The sequence below is a fragment of the Taudactylus pleione genome, unplaced genomic scaffold (assembly GCF_031769625.1).
Source record: "Taudactylus pleione unplaced genomic scaffold, aTauple2 ptg000352l, whole genome shotgun sequence".
Classification (NCBI taxonomy): Eukaryota; Metazoa; Chordata; class Amphibia; order Anura; family Myobatrachidae; genus Taudactylus; species Taudactylus pleione.
In genome coordinates this window covers 12,090,872-12,108,413 of record NW_028284753.1, presented here as the reverse complement: position 1 = coordinate 12,108,413, position 17,542 = coordinate 12,090,872, and the positions used below count along the sequence as shown (strand labels likewise).

The window sequence follows — 17,542 nt, the reverse complement described above, 5'->3', positions numbered from 1 at the left end:
GCATGAACATACATAGGCAGAGCGAATAACAAAGACTGCTAATTATGCAAATACTATGCACATGTGAATATACAGTTTTCTCAGAACAAGGAATTTGTTTTTTTATACAACAGATGAAAGTGACATTTACAGAAAAATCTAGGAGACAAATGTTTGTTTTTTCCTTAAATCATCCAAATGCCGCATTCCGGGATCGTGACAGATAAACATTTCTCACCCTGAATATTCAGAAACATAAGTGGGACCATAAGTGCATTTCTGAGCAGTATTACTACAGGCAATCTATATGATGTCTCTTCCCAGTGTTATATGACTTTGTGAAAAGAGGCCCAAATTATTAAATTGGATGAATTAATTATGTACATATGCTGATTTTTCTGTTGGATGTCGCAAGCACTGTTAGTACACTATAGGAAGCTATTTCTTTCTGGGCATATATCCCCAAATATAGATATCATCTGTATGATCTGGGAGAGAAGTCTGAGCATTCCAGGTTACAGAGCCCTATTGAAAGCGGTTTTCTTTACATTTGCAGTAAGTGCAAGCACATAGGGCAACTGGCGACTCCTACCACACAGAGCGAACTGTGCTAATACACCAGAGGGGAAGAATAAGGCTGCCAGGACTTCATATTTCTCATACACTTACTGCACCATATACTTACTATATAACTTACCTGTCTGGTGAGGTTCCGCAGTATCCCCCTACTCATCAGCTTCCACCTCTGTGTTACCAGGAGCCCAACGCCGGCAGCAACGGTCTAATAACTTATGTGCATGCACGGTGTACGTCTGCGTATGCGCATTGCGCTTCAACCCGGCAGGGACTTCGCAAAGCATGGAAGGCTTTTCTGAAGGCAAAAAGGCTTTTGCCAAGTCCCTATTGTTGGCAAAGGGGACCATACTGCCAGCATCATCTAGAAGCGGTACAGTTACAAACAAAACGCAGTCACCATGTTGATATTTAAAAGGGCAGCTGAGTGGAAGGTAGGGTTAGGTTTAGGGTGAGGGGTTAGCGTACGCACTGCCATAACTACTGGATCAGAAGACACCACCAAAACTGAGCATCACATGAACTCCGCTGCATGGCTGGAGCTGAATGGAGGCAAGTGATCGCCACACTGCCGGTACCCACTGTTGTCAGCATTTCATCGGTGTCGACATGCTAAACATGTTGGAATTCGTACCATGTCAACAAAACATACCAAACTCATTATTAACAGTGGTAGGCTAAGCTTACCCCTGCTTGCTAAATACGGAATAGAGATCATAACCCCTTTAGAGACTTGTGTTTAAACGGAGTCTATGAATGAAGTTCATTGCATCATTGTACTTTATTGCTGCTAAACCCAACCTAAGATATGCAACTAATAACCAATTACAATGGCTTTTCCTATGCTCTGACTACTCTGAGGGAAGCCGCTGTGTTTGGTTACAATGACTAAATGACTAACAATTGCTCATGTGGGATTTTCTTTTTTGAATGGGTTGGATTAGTGTGATGCGCAATTACAGCAGAAATAAACACAGCTTTTTGCACTCACTGACTTTTGTTCACATTCGGACGTTCTCTAAAGCGTTTCAAAGGGACTTTTATTTTACACTAACATATCCATCATTTTTCAATGCAAAAATTACCCTGATACAGTATTTAGTATTGTCATGTTACTGTAAAGTAATTTTTATTCATTATCACTGCAAGTGTTCATATTCTAAGGGCCTGATTCAGAGTTGAACGCAATGTTGATGTTTTTGCAAATCAAGTGATTTTTTTTTGCCACTACTAATGTGTCTGAATCGCACTGCGCATGTGTTGAGGTACATTACTGTAGTCGCACGCTGCGATTCTTTAGTCGCAGTGTGATTGACAAGTACGGAGCGTTTGGGGGAGGCAATGGGGAGTGTCAGCTCAAAACGCAGGCGTGACTCGACTGTTTCTGGGGCGAGTTACATTCAGCATCTGCGGTCCTGTACGCTGAAAACGTGGCTCCAGGCGTCTCAGTTACGGTGCCCATTCTGAGCGACTATAAACTTACTCGAGGAGTCGCTGTTTTTATGATCTGCATCCGATGCAGTGTACGCAGAACGCTCTGGTGGACGTCTCGGTACAAGTCCCAGCGGCTGTTCCGTTAGCATAATTTCACACATTGTCAGCTTTAAAAAGAAAAAATATATATATATCGCACCTGTGGTGACAATATGGTTGAACTCTGAATCAGGCTCTAAGTTAGGTTTTGGTAATGCAAGGGTTACAAATTAAGAAATCTTAAATGAAACAACGCAGAAAACTGCAAACTTGCAATTTGCGGCTAAAATGTCAAAGAACGAGTTAGGCTTATGCATTGCGCTGTGTGCAGGGTACTATGGCTCACATTCACAGTCTTGCGCAGTGGTTCCCAAACTGTGAGCTGCAGCACCCTGGGGTGCCTCGGGACACTTGCAGGGGTGCCTCAGGTTGGTGGTCCAGTACCAAATGAAATTATTTATGGTCAATGTAATGTAACTATGTGGACAGACAGAAGTGCAAACCGGTCACCGACAACATAACTGAACCCAAGGATGAAGGGTAGCATAATTGACTTCACTACATTTTTTTCAGAATTTCTCAATAATAAACTTATGGCTTAGGGGTGCCGTGAAAACAATGCTGATAGTCTAGGGCGCCGTGATTCAAAAAAGTTTGGGAACCACTGGTTTATTGAATAAAGATATACTGCAATAAGTACAAAAGTGAAAATGTATCTTGCATGCTAAAAGAAAAAGCTTTATAACCAGAATCTAAATTTCCATTGTATGCAATAGTGCAAAATACATAGTGTACATGGGTCCCTAAATTCTCCTCACATGCCCCAATATAGACTCATATGCCACATCAGACCCAATAGTTCCCTCACGTGCTGCCCTACAGCCTTGTATGCCACAATACATTCAAACAAACACCAAATACCATTATATGCAGCCATAGAGCATCATGTTACATAGTTCTGTGGCACTACATTATTAAACTAGGCAAAAAGGATATACTACATGCATCCTTCAAAAGAAGAACAAATATGTTAATTACCTCCTAACAATCATTTTCAGAATCTTGTAGGAACCCTTGATCAGGATCAAAGCTTCTTGCCGAGAGCCATATAAGGGAGTACCATTAATGTTCACCAGTTCATCACCCACTTCCATCTTCTCGCACTTGGCTGCTTTGCCTCCATCTTCAATCTGGCAAAGAAATGTAAATGTAAGATACTCTATACATTACAAAACCCATTTCACAGTACAAATCTGTAGTCCATCTTCCTGGTCCTGTTCTCTCTTTTTTTTTTTTATAAAGTTTATACACTCTCTCTCTCTCTCTTTCTAAAGTAGCAAAACATCGCTGTTATTAATAAAATCAATATTAGACATTAGCCTGGCGGTCACTACCATGTATAAAAAAAAAAAAAAAAAAAATGTTTCCATCTTAAAAAATTCACAAATGTTATATTTTGTAGTACTTTCCACTTCTATGTAACTGTAAACATAAAAGTAAAATAACAATTCAGCTGTATAGGTAGAATCGGTATGATTTACCGCCGGATCCATGTCCGGCGGTTGGAATCCCGACAGCGGCTGCCTGACATGGGTGAAAATCCTGATCATCCCTAAGGTAAGTATTGACTAACCTAATTCCCTCCCCTAATCCTCCCATAGGGGTGCCTAACCCTAACCTTCCACCCAGTGCCTAACCCTAATCCCCCCCTAAGTGCCTAAACCTAACCCCCCCTTCCCCGCCGCCTAAACCCCCCCGGGGGGTTCCTAACACTAAGTCCCCCCGGGAGTGCCTAACCCTAACCCCCATTCCCCTAGCCTAAACCTAACCTCCCGGGGAGGGGGGGGGGGGTGCCTAGTCCTAAATCACCCCCGGGAACCCTAAACCCCACCCCCCCGCGGCTATTCGCGTTCGGCGTCCCTTCGATCGGGATGATGGGCGTCGGTCTCCCGGTGTATGTCTAATGACAGGCGTAGGCATGTTGACACCTAGTCTTTAGACTCTTGCCGGGATATGACAATCGAGAAGCCGGCTGTCGGGATGACGTCCGTCGGCTTCCCGACTGCCAGGGCCGGCCTTTGGCATAGGCATTTTAGGCAAATGCCTAGGGCATCTGGAATGCCTTAGGGGCATCCCTCGGCTCTGTCGCTATGATAGCCAGTAGTCGCAGCGGGCAGCACTATCTACCCTACCTCCCATAGAGCCGGCCATAGCAGCTGTGTAGTTGCAGGCCGTGGAAACTACCGGCTACCTATCTGCCCCGGCTAGCTACTCCAGCGTGCGCTCCTCCTCGCGCAGCGGCCATAAACAGAATGAGCTTCCCTTCTGCGCATGCGCAGAAGCTCATTCTGGCTAACAGGATGGCCGCAGGTAAGCTTGCTGCTCATGCCCAGCCGCGGATATTCCCCCATGGCCTGTGAGGAGCCATTTTCCGATGCTGTCCTGTGCCCATCAAGTCAGGACTCAGGACAGGACCAGCAGCTGCAGCAAGGACAGTTGATCCCACTCCAAAGACCAGAGAGTGTTTTTGTTTGTCTTTAATTAGAGGTCTGGGCAGTGGGAGCAGAGGGGTGATGCTGGAGCCTTGATCTTTTACTAGATTGAGAGGTGCTGCCAGTCACTGTGCCTGAGGTGCTGTCTGACTGTGCTGGCAAAGGAAAAACGTGGGGGCACTCTTAATATGCAAATAAAAAATAGTTGTACTTTATTGATATCATATGCATTAAATCAACTGTTCAAAGAAGTAAAAAAAACTAAGACATATTTTACATAAACTCAATTTGTGAGGTCTAGATTGTCTCACTTGAAAAAAAGTTTTGTCATTATTATAACCAAGTAAAAAAAAGGAAGTATGTCATGTATGATATCCTAGATATGTTGATATCCAGGGTTGCAGGGATGCATAGATTGAAGCAAGTTTGTATGTAAGGGTAAAGCTGGGTACACACTACCTGATGATTGGTAAGTGTATACCCACTTACCAATTCGTCTGCCCAATATGCCAAGCTGGACAGCTCAAATGGGCAGGCCTTTAAATCGCCCGCCCAGTTGAGCTGTCACTATGCCCAACATCTGCAGCTACTTCTTCCTCTAGCAGATCATGCAGAGGAAGAAGGAATGAGTGTTAGCATAGGTGCTAGACATAGTCCAAGCCAGGGGCGTTTTAAGAGAGGAGGGGGCCCGTGTACACTCCTTGTGCGGGGCCCCCTCCTCTCTCCCTGATGGCTGGCAGCCGACTGACGCGGCTGGCCAGCCACCGGAGCATTAGTAGACTCCGGGCACACTCTAGTGCCCGGAGTCTACTGCGCATGCGAAGAACACCGGAAAATGGCCACGCGGCCATTTTTCCAGTGTTCTGAGCAGCAGTGACACCCAATGCGGGACCTCGGACAGGTAAGTTTAAAAAAAATATGGGTAGTGTGTGTGCGGTGTCACTGAGTCCAGCAGTGTCCACTGATAAAAGTACAGAGAATAAGTGAAGGCAGCAGTAAGGTACCTTACATGAAAAGAAATAGCCGCAGTATGATGTTCGGCCTGTGTGGGGTAATCCTAGATGTGCGCACAGCAGGATACCCAAGAGTCTTTTCCAACTTATGTTTCAACTTTCCCAGCTTGGTCCACACTAAAGCGGCCATACATGGTATGATAAATCACCCAATCCGACGGATTGGTACGATTTGGCTGCTATATCGCACCATGTATGGGCATGATGTCGGAACGAGCGTGCACCCGTGGGGTCGTACATCACACCCCCAGATCTTACTGCAGGTTCAGTTGATCAGGGGATGCGATGTGCAATCCCATGCAGCGCCTTGAGGGTGGGGGATGGGGGAACCGGCATATCGGGCGGTCGGCCACCCGTCTGCAGTGTGTGTGGGGACCGCCCGATATGTTGGACGTCGGATCCTCTGTCTCGTCGCACGGTGCGTATCGCACAGTCTATGGGCTGTTTAAGATTTGTGGTGGGATTATATGCTAGGGGGCACCAGACAAAATCTTGCCTAGGGCATCCAATTGGCTAGGGCCCGCTCTGCCGACTGCATACCGTATGGTCCATTGGTTCTGTTGGGCTACGTTTAATTTCCCAGCGCGGTTAGAATAACGGTGCTGGAATCCCTACACCTGCCAGAATCCCGGCGTCAGCAACCCAACCGCTGGCATATCGAAGGTAAGCAGAGGGGTTGGGGGAGGGTTAGGTTTGGGGGAGGGGGTAGGCTTAGGCACTAGAGGGAGAGGTTAGGTCCAGGCACCAGTGAAGGAGGGTTAGGATACCTACAGACAAGTGCCAGTATCCTAACCCTGTTGGGATGCCGGCGTCGGAATTTTCACTGCAGAGATTCCGAGAGCCAGCATCCCGAACACATCCCCTGTATAGAATTATGTGGGTGAAACCAACCAACCAGTGCAACATTATTCATTATGTAATGGCTCTTTAACAGAAGCAATGCATGAATCCCATTGCTAGGGTTTATAGGTTGTTTAAGGGGTAATTAAAATGCTTGATTATTTTGAGCTTAATTAAACATGCACTGTGTACAGGTGTGACCTTTTATAGTGATTGTTTGGGGACTTTGATTTTTGTTAAAATTCTGAAAAGCCTTCATCCAGGAAAATCATATACTAAAAGCACAAATACTAAAACTATGTCCTGACCACTGATTGCCCTGGTACTCCCCTCCACATTACATTATTAAGCAGAGCTCCTCATAGCATCTATCAGAAGAAATACGTTGGTACTATGCTGTTGTATATGACAAAATCCCCAACTGAGTTATTAATTTTAAAACCCACTACCAAGCATTATTTTGGTGCTAAAGGTTAAGGGCCTACCTGTTATCACGGTGACTCAGAGCTCTTAACTATCAGTATGCCTCTGTGTGCAGACAGAAATAGTCATTAAATGTGAATGTATGCAGTTATAGATTTACTGTATACTTAGACATAGCAGTAGTGCTGCAGTCTTCATCTCTTTCTATGTAGATCATCTACTGACAACTTCTAATATTAACCATGACATATGAATATATTTAGTAAATCACCCCTCCCTGTAATTCATTTCTCCTTCACCAGTCTCCCCCTTCCATATTATTCATTTCCAGCTATCGTCTGGAACTGGGTAGAGGAGGGCACACCCCTGGCTGGTATGACCCACCATACTGCTTCCAGTTACAGTAGTTTGCCTTTGTATCTTTTAAACATTCAGTTATAGAGGGGGCAGGGCAGCTTTCAGTGATATCACCACTATGGGCAAGGATTGTGGCAATAAACTGCAAGTCACACAATACATTGTAAAAGTCCCCCCAAAGGTAACACTAAGCAGTATCTGTTTCTATCTTGCGGTGACAGCAGCCAGCCATCTGCAGCACGGCTGCATCACTTATGTTTACATACTGACCGCTGACACCTGCGCAACAGTCACTAGAAAATAGATTATGAAGTGGGAGAGGGAATGCCGAACAGGCACCAAGTTCTGTCACTCATAGCAAAGTAACTAATATTATTCCACAGGAGGCCTGGTACCTCAGCATCTTTATTCTATGATACCATGTTGTATCAATTATTTATGTCTGGGCTAAACATATTTGCCGTAATAAAGCATTTCTCAGCTGTTGTATAGAGTACACATCCTAGGTCATAAACACAAAATCTAATGGTGCGTACACACGATACGATTAAAATGGACGATAAGAACGATAACGATATCGTTCGTGGTGTGCCGGATGTTCGATATCGATCATCCATCACACCCGGGAGATCGTACAACGATATCGTTATCGATCATCCCGTGTGTATGCACCATAAGGAGTAAATGTAGTTAGCTTCCCAGTGCGATTTGCCATTAATATCACTGCTGGCTTAAAACCGCCAAGAAACCGAGGAATGTAAAATCCCGTCGCTGCCAAGTAATTTTACCCCTTAATGTTACACTTCACAGCACAACAAAACTTATTTCTCAGTCTCCGTTTAGTTATATAATAGGAACTGCCATATTACTAGCATTATCACATCATTTTATATGTCCAGATGATCAAATCTAAAAAAAAAAAAAAAAAATTGCATCTTCAATACTTGGAGGCTTATTTTTCTTATTCCCTGAAGTCAGCTGCATCTCATTTCCCCGTCTGCTCTACTTCCCTTGGTTATATGAAAATTCATTCAATATGAACAACATTATAATAGCATTCTGAGTATAGGTTCTTGTGTATGGAGTACATTACACATACATCTTCCCTCAAGTTCAGTTTAAGTACCAAGAGGAAGTATGTAAGATTGTAGATCCACACACCATACAAAGTAGGTACTGACCTGAACTGTCAGAAGTAGGATGACGGTGATTATGAAAGCAGGACTGTATACACAAGAAATATGACCACCCCTGTTGTGTGGAACAAAGACTATATTTAATCAGAATCTTTTGTCCTTTCCATATATATTCCCGGCCCTAGAATGAACACCGACTTAAATAAAGAAGTCAGATTTGACTGTAATCAAGACACAGAACCCCCACCCCCACCCCCTGAGAATAGCCCTTGCAGACAAATACATTAGCAGTCAGGGAGGAATTCAATGCCCTGAAGGGACCCATAAAATGAATAGCTGATAAAAGGGACAAGTGGAAACTTGTCTCGAGTACAGTGAACAATATTCACTGCATAAAGAGAAATGTAAAGGAAATAATTGAATAAATAAAAAAAGAAAGAGGGCACACTCCAGTTTTACATATGCTGGGCTTTTCTATATTCTTAGAAGAAGAAATATATTACATACATTCATAGGACTATAGAAAGTTATATCCTATAACAAAGTGGAGGTACCTAATAAAAAAGCATATTTTACTAAAACATCTTTATTTAGGGTGTAAAAGGAGCTTTAATAACCAGATTATTTTTTAAAAAAACACAATTTGTTTATACTGTGGTCATTGTTGTCCTTTTCTTTGATTAGAGATGAGCGGTTCAGTTTTATTCGGTTATGTTAGATCTAAAAAAAAAAAAAAAGGCATCTTAGTGGCTATACGGCTCTCACGTGTTTTGGCTAGCCAATAATAGAATTCGGCGATAAGAACAGAGTCAAAACTGAACCGCTCATCTTTATTTTTAATACGAAGTGCTGTTTAAGGATACTGACCTAGTAGTGTTTGATATGTGTTTTACATGTTTCTTGCCAACTTAAAAACATATGTAAATGCTGCTTTGACACATGCTTAACTTGTGGGGAAAAAAAAATAACATTCTATATAAATATAATGTTGTGGACGTTAAATATCAAACACACTTTTTACACAGTAACATAAAAGGCAGAAGTAATGGGAAATGGCAAAATAGCATTCTAGACAACAAAGTGTAAACCACAAATAAAAGACAAGTCAAAGCATTTTTTCCATTCACCTGCTTTCATAAAAAATGACTGAAAGAGCTACTACATCAGAAATGCACAATTCACTGACTGACTAGAACAGGGGATGGGGAACCTCATGCCCGGGGGCCATATGAGGCCCGCGGAATCATTTGGTCTGGCCCTCTGAGCTTTTTTTCTGCTAGCCTCATCGGGCTAGCACCCTGCACCCAGAATCTATACAGCAGTGCCACCTGGAGCATCCTTAGGACGCTTCAGACAGTCACACCACTGCCCTTACAGCTTCCCGAAGTTTCCTCAGGATGCTGCGGGCATTGCTGTAATCACCAGGGATTGTGGCCCTGCCCTGTGTGATGTCACATTCAGGGAGCATGGCATGCAAAAAAAATGTATATATATCAAAATGGCCCTCGGCAGAAAAGAGGTTCCCCACCCCAGGACTAGAAGGTCCCTAATTGTGGTTGCATGACTGTTTGAAAATTAATAAGGTCAGAAAAAGTCTATGGGCACTAGTTACTAAGCAGTGCTAGGAAACAGAGTGAAATGTGATAAGGTGTCAGCCAATCCGCTCCCAACTGCCATCTCACAGGCTGTGTTTGAAAAATGACAGTTAGGAGCTGATTGGCTGGCACCTTATCACTTTTCACTCTGTCTCCTAACACAGCTTAGAAAAAAGACCCCAAATGTCCCTTAAATTAGCCCTGAAATGAAAAGTCCAGAATTAAGTATATGAACACATTTCTTTACATTAAAGTACAAAAACGAAAATATTATTGTGATGACAAAACCTTCAGATATTATTGAATCCTGAAAACTCTTCAGACAAGCTGATCAAATTCCAGAACCACTCATAATCCCCATAGACTATTCTACTCAACTAGCTCCCCTTTATACAGGCCACATATAATTTTACATATGTTCTCTCTTTCACACTCACACAACCCACAGACCATAGTTGCCGACAATCTGGCTGCCTCTTCGGCACAACGAAGGGCACGGTGAAAGTTGTGGCATACATTTTTGGGGGAGGAGCGTGTGGTGTGACTGCGCGATTGCATCATAGCGGCACTGCCCCCATTACAAAATGTTGGGGTTACCGGCATTGTGCGGCAGGGGGCGGAGCCACAATGACACGATTCAGCGCGAGTCAAGTGGATGGCTGAGGGGGGAAAGGGGGACGCCGACAGAAGTGCGGCTGGCCGGGAAACTTGTCCACCTTTCCAGGTGACCGGGAGCCTCCTGGTCATTTCGGGAGGGTAGGCAAATATGCCACAGACCCCCAAGCCATACCTACTTTTCAAATCTCTCCTCAAGGGGTAGTTTAGAGGGGAGATGCCGGCTGACTGGAGATGGGGATGAGGCCTGGAACCACACGTCATTTGCATAGAAACACGTCATGTTGACCCCGTCCCCTCACAATTACCTGCAATTTGCTGCAATAACCTCCCCAAAGTGCCCACTTCATTAGGAAGAGGACACTGGACGCGGAAGGACCACCTACACTTCCAGGGCCGCGGAGGATTGCCCGCAAATTCGGGCATCTCCCGCAATTTCCACTATAATGTAGACAGTAGTGCAATGTCAAAAGGTTACAATGTTGACATATCGTCCCTGGTGGCCCAGTGATGATTCACCTGCTCACAAAGACTGCAGCAGCGTCTTCCTGGGATCCGGCGGTATTGTGACTGAGTTCCAGGTCAGACCTAAATTCGGGTGAGTGTTTCTCCCCTATCCATGGACCCTAAACTTTCCTCCAGTGCCTAACCCGCCCTCGCCTGACCCCAATGTCCCCCTGAAGCCTAAAGTTGACATTCTGGCAATGTCGACAGTTCACCTGTTGACATTCTGAGAATGTGAACACATTACATGTCATCATAACGGTCGACATTGTGGTGTTAACTTTATGAATGTCATCATTGTCAACCTTTTGACTACATCCCATTACTATAATACCCTGTAGCCATATACTAAAAACTTTGTACAATGCTGCAGGAGATAATGTATGAGGGCTATATAAATAATTAATATACAAATACCTTGCCCACCCTCCGAGATTATTCGCAATTGTACTTAACATGTAGTTTTATTCTTAAAATATTAGAATATAAATATTATTTCAAGGATGAAAAATCCTTTAATGACAGTTTAACATGCATCTGAATAAGCATCACAGCACTCAAAACATGTTATTTAGTTGCTTCCTAAGCCCATGAACGTTTTATAAACTGTTCTATAAAAGACTATACTTCTCCTCTCCTGCTGTCTATAGTCAGTAGCAATTTTTTTAAAGGAGATTAACACACAAACAAATAAAAAGAACAATGAAGACCGAGGCCTGGAGCGTAGTGGACGCGAGAACGAGGCTTGACTGTACAAAGGAGTTTTGGGAACGTGCTTGTGTATGCTAGTGTATTGGATAACCATGGCAAGGATTAGATTGTACCTCTGTTACATTGCAGGCTTGATGATATGCGAACATTCTTATTATTTATGTATGGTTTTTTAATCCACTAAGGGGACAATTTATGAAGTCCATTTTTCAGAAAATTATGCAGAAACAGCAGTTTCTGCAGAACCTTTTGCTCTTATAATGGAAGATTCAAGAGCCACGTCGTCAAAACCAGACGAGGCAAGTCCGGATGCAGACAGGGACCCTGCGTTAGTAGATACTGCCAATGAGGAAGAGGGAAGAGGATACGGACTGTCTATGGACAGATTCTGTATGTCGGTGAACCAATGACGTCCGGCCAAGCCAGAGTCACCAGTATTACTGTTCCGCCTTCCTGCTTGAATTTCCTGAGAACTGGGAAGGAGAGAAATCGGAGGAAAAAGATACGCCAGCTTGAAGTCCCATCTTACTGCCAGTGCGTCCACGAAGGCTGCTGATGGGTGTCTGGTCCTGGACCCGAGCCTGTGAACCTTGTGGCTGTGACGTAACGCCATGAGATCTCTCTCTGGTAGACCACATTTGTTTACCAGGAGCTGAAACACTCCTGGATGAAGAGACAACTCTCCTGCGTGTATGTCCTGGAGACTTAGGAAGTCTGCTTCCCAATTGAATACTCCCGGTATGAATATTGCCGAGATGGCCGGAAGATGAAGTTCTGCCCAAATCAGAAACTTTGTCACTTGTATTTTTGCGTAACTTCTTGTGCCTCCCTGATGATTGAGGTAGGCCACTGTAGTCGCATTGTCAAACTGAATCTGGACCCATATGCCCTGGTGCAGGTCCTATGCCATGTTAAGTGCCTTGTACACTGCTCGCAGTTCCAGAATGTTTATAGGTAAATTTGTCCATCTTACCTGAAAGGTGTGATGACTAGTCACTGCCCCCCATTCGCGAAACTGGCGTCTGTGGTGAGAAGCACCCAATTTGGAACCCAGAATGGGTGCCCTTTGTTCAGATGATCCGCTCTCAGCCACCACAGGAGAGAGTGACGAACCTCTGGAGTGAGAATGATCCTCAGACCTTATTAGATGATATTGTCCATTCCACTTGGAGAGAATCAAACTTTTGCAGAGGCCTGGAATGGAACTGAGCATACCCCACCATGTCGAAGGTGGATACCATTGATCCCAGGACCTGCATTTCTAACTGAATGGATACCCTTCGCTTGTGTAGAAGCTTGCGCATTTGTAATGACAGCGCTACAATCTTGTCCTCTGGCAGAAACAGTTTGTGCCCAAGAATCCAGCAACGTTCCTAGATGTACCATCTGCGGTGTTGGAGAAAGTGAAGGTTTCTTCCAATTGATTACCCAGCCTTGCTTTCGTAAACAGGCTATGGTCATTTGAAGATGGCTTTGTAAAACAACTTGAGTCTGTGCCAATATCAAAACGTTGTCCAGATATGGCAGAATTCCGATTCCCCGACGCCTGAGATAGGCCTCCACGACTGCCATTATCTTGGTAAATACCCGGGGGAGCCGTAGAAAGGCCAAAGGGTATAGCCTGAAATTGGTAATGCTGCTGAAGGACAGCAAACTGTAAAACTTGTTGGTGGGATGGTATAATAGGAACACGCAGATATGCATCCTGAATGTCCAGGGAAACCATGTAATCCCCTGGCTCCATTGCCAAAATAATTGACCGGAGAGCTTCGATCCGAAACTTGGGTACATGGATAAACTTGAGGGTTTTTAGATTTAGTATAGGGTGATAAGCCCCATTCGGGTTTCTGAACCAGAAATAGATAGGAATAATAACCCCTTCTCAGACCCAGGTATCTGTTGTTGTTTGATGCCAATAATCTGCAAACTGAAGAAGTCGGCCTCCCACCCTGGGATCAGGAGGCGGCCTGCCCCATTAGGCCGAAGTTTTGTCATCCAAGTTAGAAGCTGGACGTCTTGGCGGGCCAGAACTCTTAGTTTGTTGCCTTGTTGTCTTGCGAAAACTAGTCAACCTAGAGGAAGACTGTTCCCTTGCTCGTCACTGATGACGGAAGGACCGAAAATAAAGCAGACTTTATATTGGCCATAGATGGCAGACCTGTTGATTTTGAAGTAGTAATAATAATTTTATCCAACTCTGCTCCAAAAAGTACCTTTCCATAGAAAGGTAAAACTTCTAGCGCCCTCTTTGATCCTGTATCAACTTTCCAGGATCTTAACCAAAGGGCCCTGCGTGCCACTATTGAAGCTGCTGATGCTTTAGAAGCTAAAAAGAAGCACCATCTACTGCAGCTCTACCCAGATAGTAAACAGCTTCCGTATGTGGGAGATATACATCATGTGTTCTCTGGTAGCATCTGGTAGAGAGTCTTCCAATGCCCCCATCCATTCTTCAACAGATTTGACTACCCAGGCTCCAGCCATAGCTGGACAAGTAACAGCTCCAGATGCTGAAAATATTGCCTTAAGACATGCTTCAAATGTTCTTACCTGTTGAATCCTTCAGAGAAGATGCTGATGGAATAGGCAATGTAGCATTTCTGATTAAATGCGTTACATGAGCATCCACAGCAGGAGGTACTTCCCGCTTAGAACATACAGAAGCGGCGAAAGGGTACGACTACGTTATTCTTTTATTCACATAAAATCATTTATCCGGGTTACCCCATGCCTCTTCCATAAGCTCAGTGAGCTGTTCAGATACAGGAAACTCCGGCTTGACCACATTCCGGTAGTGATTAAACATTGAAGCCTTCATGCTATGAGCTGGTTCATCATCCTGAATATCTAGGATTGATCTAACCGCCCTCACCAAAGAAGGAACATCCACTGTGGATGGATGGTCCTCCTCCCCAGAGTAGACCCTGGAGAAGAACCCTCCGCATCATCTAATTCCTCTGATGATGCGTCTGAATTCGTATGTTGAGCAGACTGATAAAAAGATAACTTGCGCTTAGGCGCCTTAGTAACTACCGGTCTGCTTTCAACCTTAGATGGTGCCATATTCTGACTAGAATGGCCATAAACATCTTTCCAAGAAGGATGCATAGGAGGTGCAAACATAGCATGCTGTGGACACCCCATCCAAGGAGGCATTGTGGAAGTAGCCATACGATCCACAAATTGCTTCATTACCTGGGACAAAGGATACCCAAGATGGCTCTTGTCCAGAGACCGGTAAACTGGACTGGTAAGGTGGCTCTTTATAACAGACCACACACAAACCATCCTTTACTTCCTGAGCAGACACATAGGGGGCTCCCCCTCCTGTTTCCCTTTATCTTTAGACATGTTCATAAAGGTAATAAATGCAATGCTATGTGACAGTCTTCACAAATCTCAAATGAATGCGAAGTACTCAGAGAAAAACCTCCACCCCAAAGGATGGAGAGAAAAAATAGTGATAGTTATAACTGACAGACAGAAATAAAAGTGTGTCAATAGCAGCTAGTAAACAAACAGTCACATACAATGCATATGTAATATAATTACAATGAACTCTAAATCAACTACACAAACACCAGGAATGGTAGGATATAGAGCCCTGTATACCTTAACCATGGGAGAGGTATACATGGAGACTGACCCAAACTCTTCTGAGACCAACAGCTACAGCAGCGCACTTGTGTATCTCATATACACGTGGAGGGTAGGTGGAACTCAGACTCGCAAAACCCTTTGTAGGGACTGGGTTGGGGGAGGAGCTGCAGGGGAGCGTCTACCTCCCCTAAGCTGCATCTCTGACACAAGTAGTAAGGATTGCCACACGCGATACCGCATAAGCGAGGAACCGCCTTACCTAACATCTACGTGTGTCCGGTTGCAGTCCAGGCCCCAGCATTGCTGCTAGCAAGCTCAGCCATGGCCCGCCGAAATCACTAGCCAAGTTACTGGTGTTGCGGCACGGCGGAGGTAGATGGAGTCGCAATATATGCGTCTTAATTCAGACGCTTAGTATTGCCAACCCAAAAACATAAAATAAAAGCTTAGGACTGCCTGAGCAGTCCCGTGTTACAAAGGTGCATCTTGATCCTGCCAAACGAACAACAGAAGGCCTATGGCTAGGGGCAGGGTATACATGGAGGAGGACCTGAGGCATCCTGGGAGCTGAAGCTTTAACTGTTTGGTGCTTGGATTTCTCCAACCATAATATCCCCATGGTATCCCTGTGGATCCCTATGGACGCTGAAGAAAGGAGAGATTTTGGGCCTGATTTTGAGTTGCACACCGCAGCGTCTATTGGCTGTTGTCCGCCTGTAACTTTATGCAAATGGAAAAACTCCTTCACTTCTGTACATCTGTGAGGACAAATGGGCACGGACTGAGATGCCCACTGTCAGTGCTTGTGCATGCTGTAATACCAAATGATGCATCCTTATTGGAAAATTACACCAGCAATATAGCAGCTGCAATCTCTCCGTCTGAACACGGCCTCCTATGCTTGCAGCTGTGCGTCTGAGAACGCAGCCAATTGCGTTGACATGCCCGTGACACTCCCATAATATGCCAACTGAACGGACCATTTTTGCATGCACTAGTAGCCACTGCCCGGGAATGCCCATCATTTTTCTGCCATCTTTCTGTTACCATTGATTGCAGCAGCAACTTTGTGCATACACTCTGTGTAACGTGTGCGCCATTGTTTTTCAGAACTTTTTGCGTATTCGCAGTTGCAAATAATTGCTCAACTATATGAACATCTGCATTACGTGCGACTCAGCATCAGGGTGCAACCACAGTCCCAGTAACACCAACAAAATATTTACTTTGAAACTTTCTCTTCTAGCAATACAGAACCTTGTGTTTGCATACAATTCACATGTGAGAGTGCCAGGCTGGCATATAGCTGGGAATAACCTGTTTCATTTACCTGTCCATCAGAATAAATAGGTTGACATCACAAAACATCAATTTCAGCTGCAAATAGGCAGCTTTAATAGTGACCTTATCGTGTTCTGAAATAATCCTAAGCAATTATAAATGTTTCCTTCTTTACACATCAATAATTAGGTTAAATAGGAATTTATTCTATTACAGTAATTTGCACTCTTTGTTTCATTGTCTGTGGGATGTTTATTTGTAACCAGCATTGTAGGCTCTGTATTTCCAAATACAATTACTATAAATACTCCACATGTGAAAGAATAGATAGGAGTGCACTCTCCCTTCGCCACGAATTTCAACAGATACACTTTTATTCAGGGGAGTAAAGACCTTCACGGGAACATTCCTGTTCCTTGTATTCTGCCTATAAGATCTGGTTCTACACACTTGAAATTTGTAGTACTGCATTAAGCTGGGTACCCACTAAACGATGTGTGTACCTAGCGACGCACCCGGCATCGGTAAGTGCATACACATACCTTCTGGCGGGGAAGGGGAGCGGGGCCATGCTGCATTCGGCTGCATAGCATCGCTAACGACATCCCCAGATTGAGCTGCAAATACAGACGACTTGCGGATGCGGACTTCGTTCGCGACCCCCGGAAGCGCGCATGTCTAGAGATCTATTGGGTACAGACTAGACGATAAAACAAAATTAGTCTTAACGCTGTGTCGTTATCGGTAAAATCGCTTAAAATGTTGTCTAGTGTGTACGCACCTTTACACTGTGCACATATTAAAAGAACTGCCCACCAGACAAAAGTTACATTGTAATAATTGTTAATCTGAAAATATATTTATTGTAAGCTAGATGCAAAGATTTGTAAATGAATCTACAGGTGCACAATATTTAATTAACTAAAATTATAATGATCATGAGTTTCTTC

General features: G+C 44.2%; 1 protein-coding gene across 1 annotated transcript in view; it reads right to left on the bottom strand.

Annotated features, from left to right (window-relative positions):
• The window catches only part of SHROOM4 (shroom family member 4), a 170,075-nt gene that overhangs the window by 98,835 nt on the left and 53,698 nt on the right, over window positions 1–17,542 (bottom strand). The window contains exon 2 of the mRNA XM_088444278.1: window positions 3,064–3,215. Coding sequence (XP_088300404.1) covers window positions 3,064–3,215 — 152 coding nt within the window. The remainder of the gene's footprint in view (window positions 1–3,063; window positions 3,216–17,542) is intronic.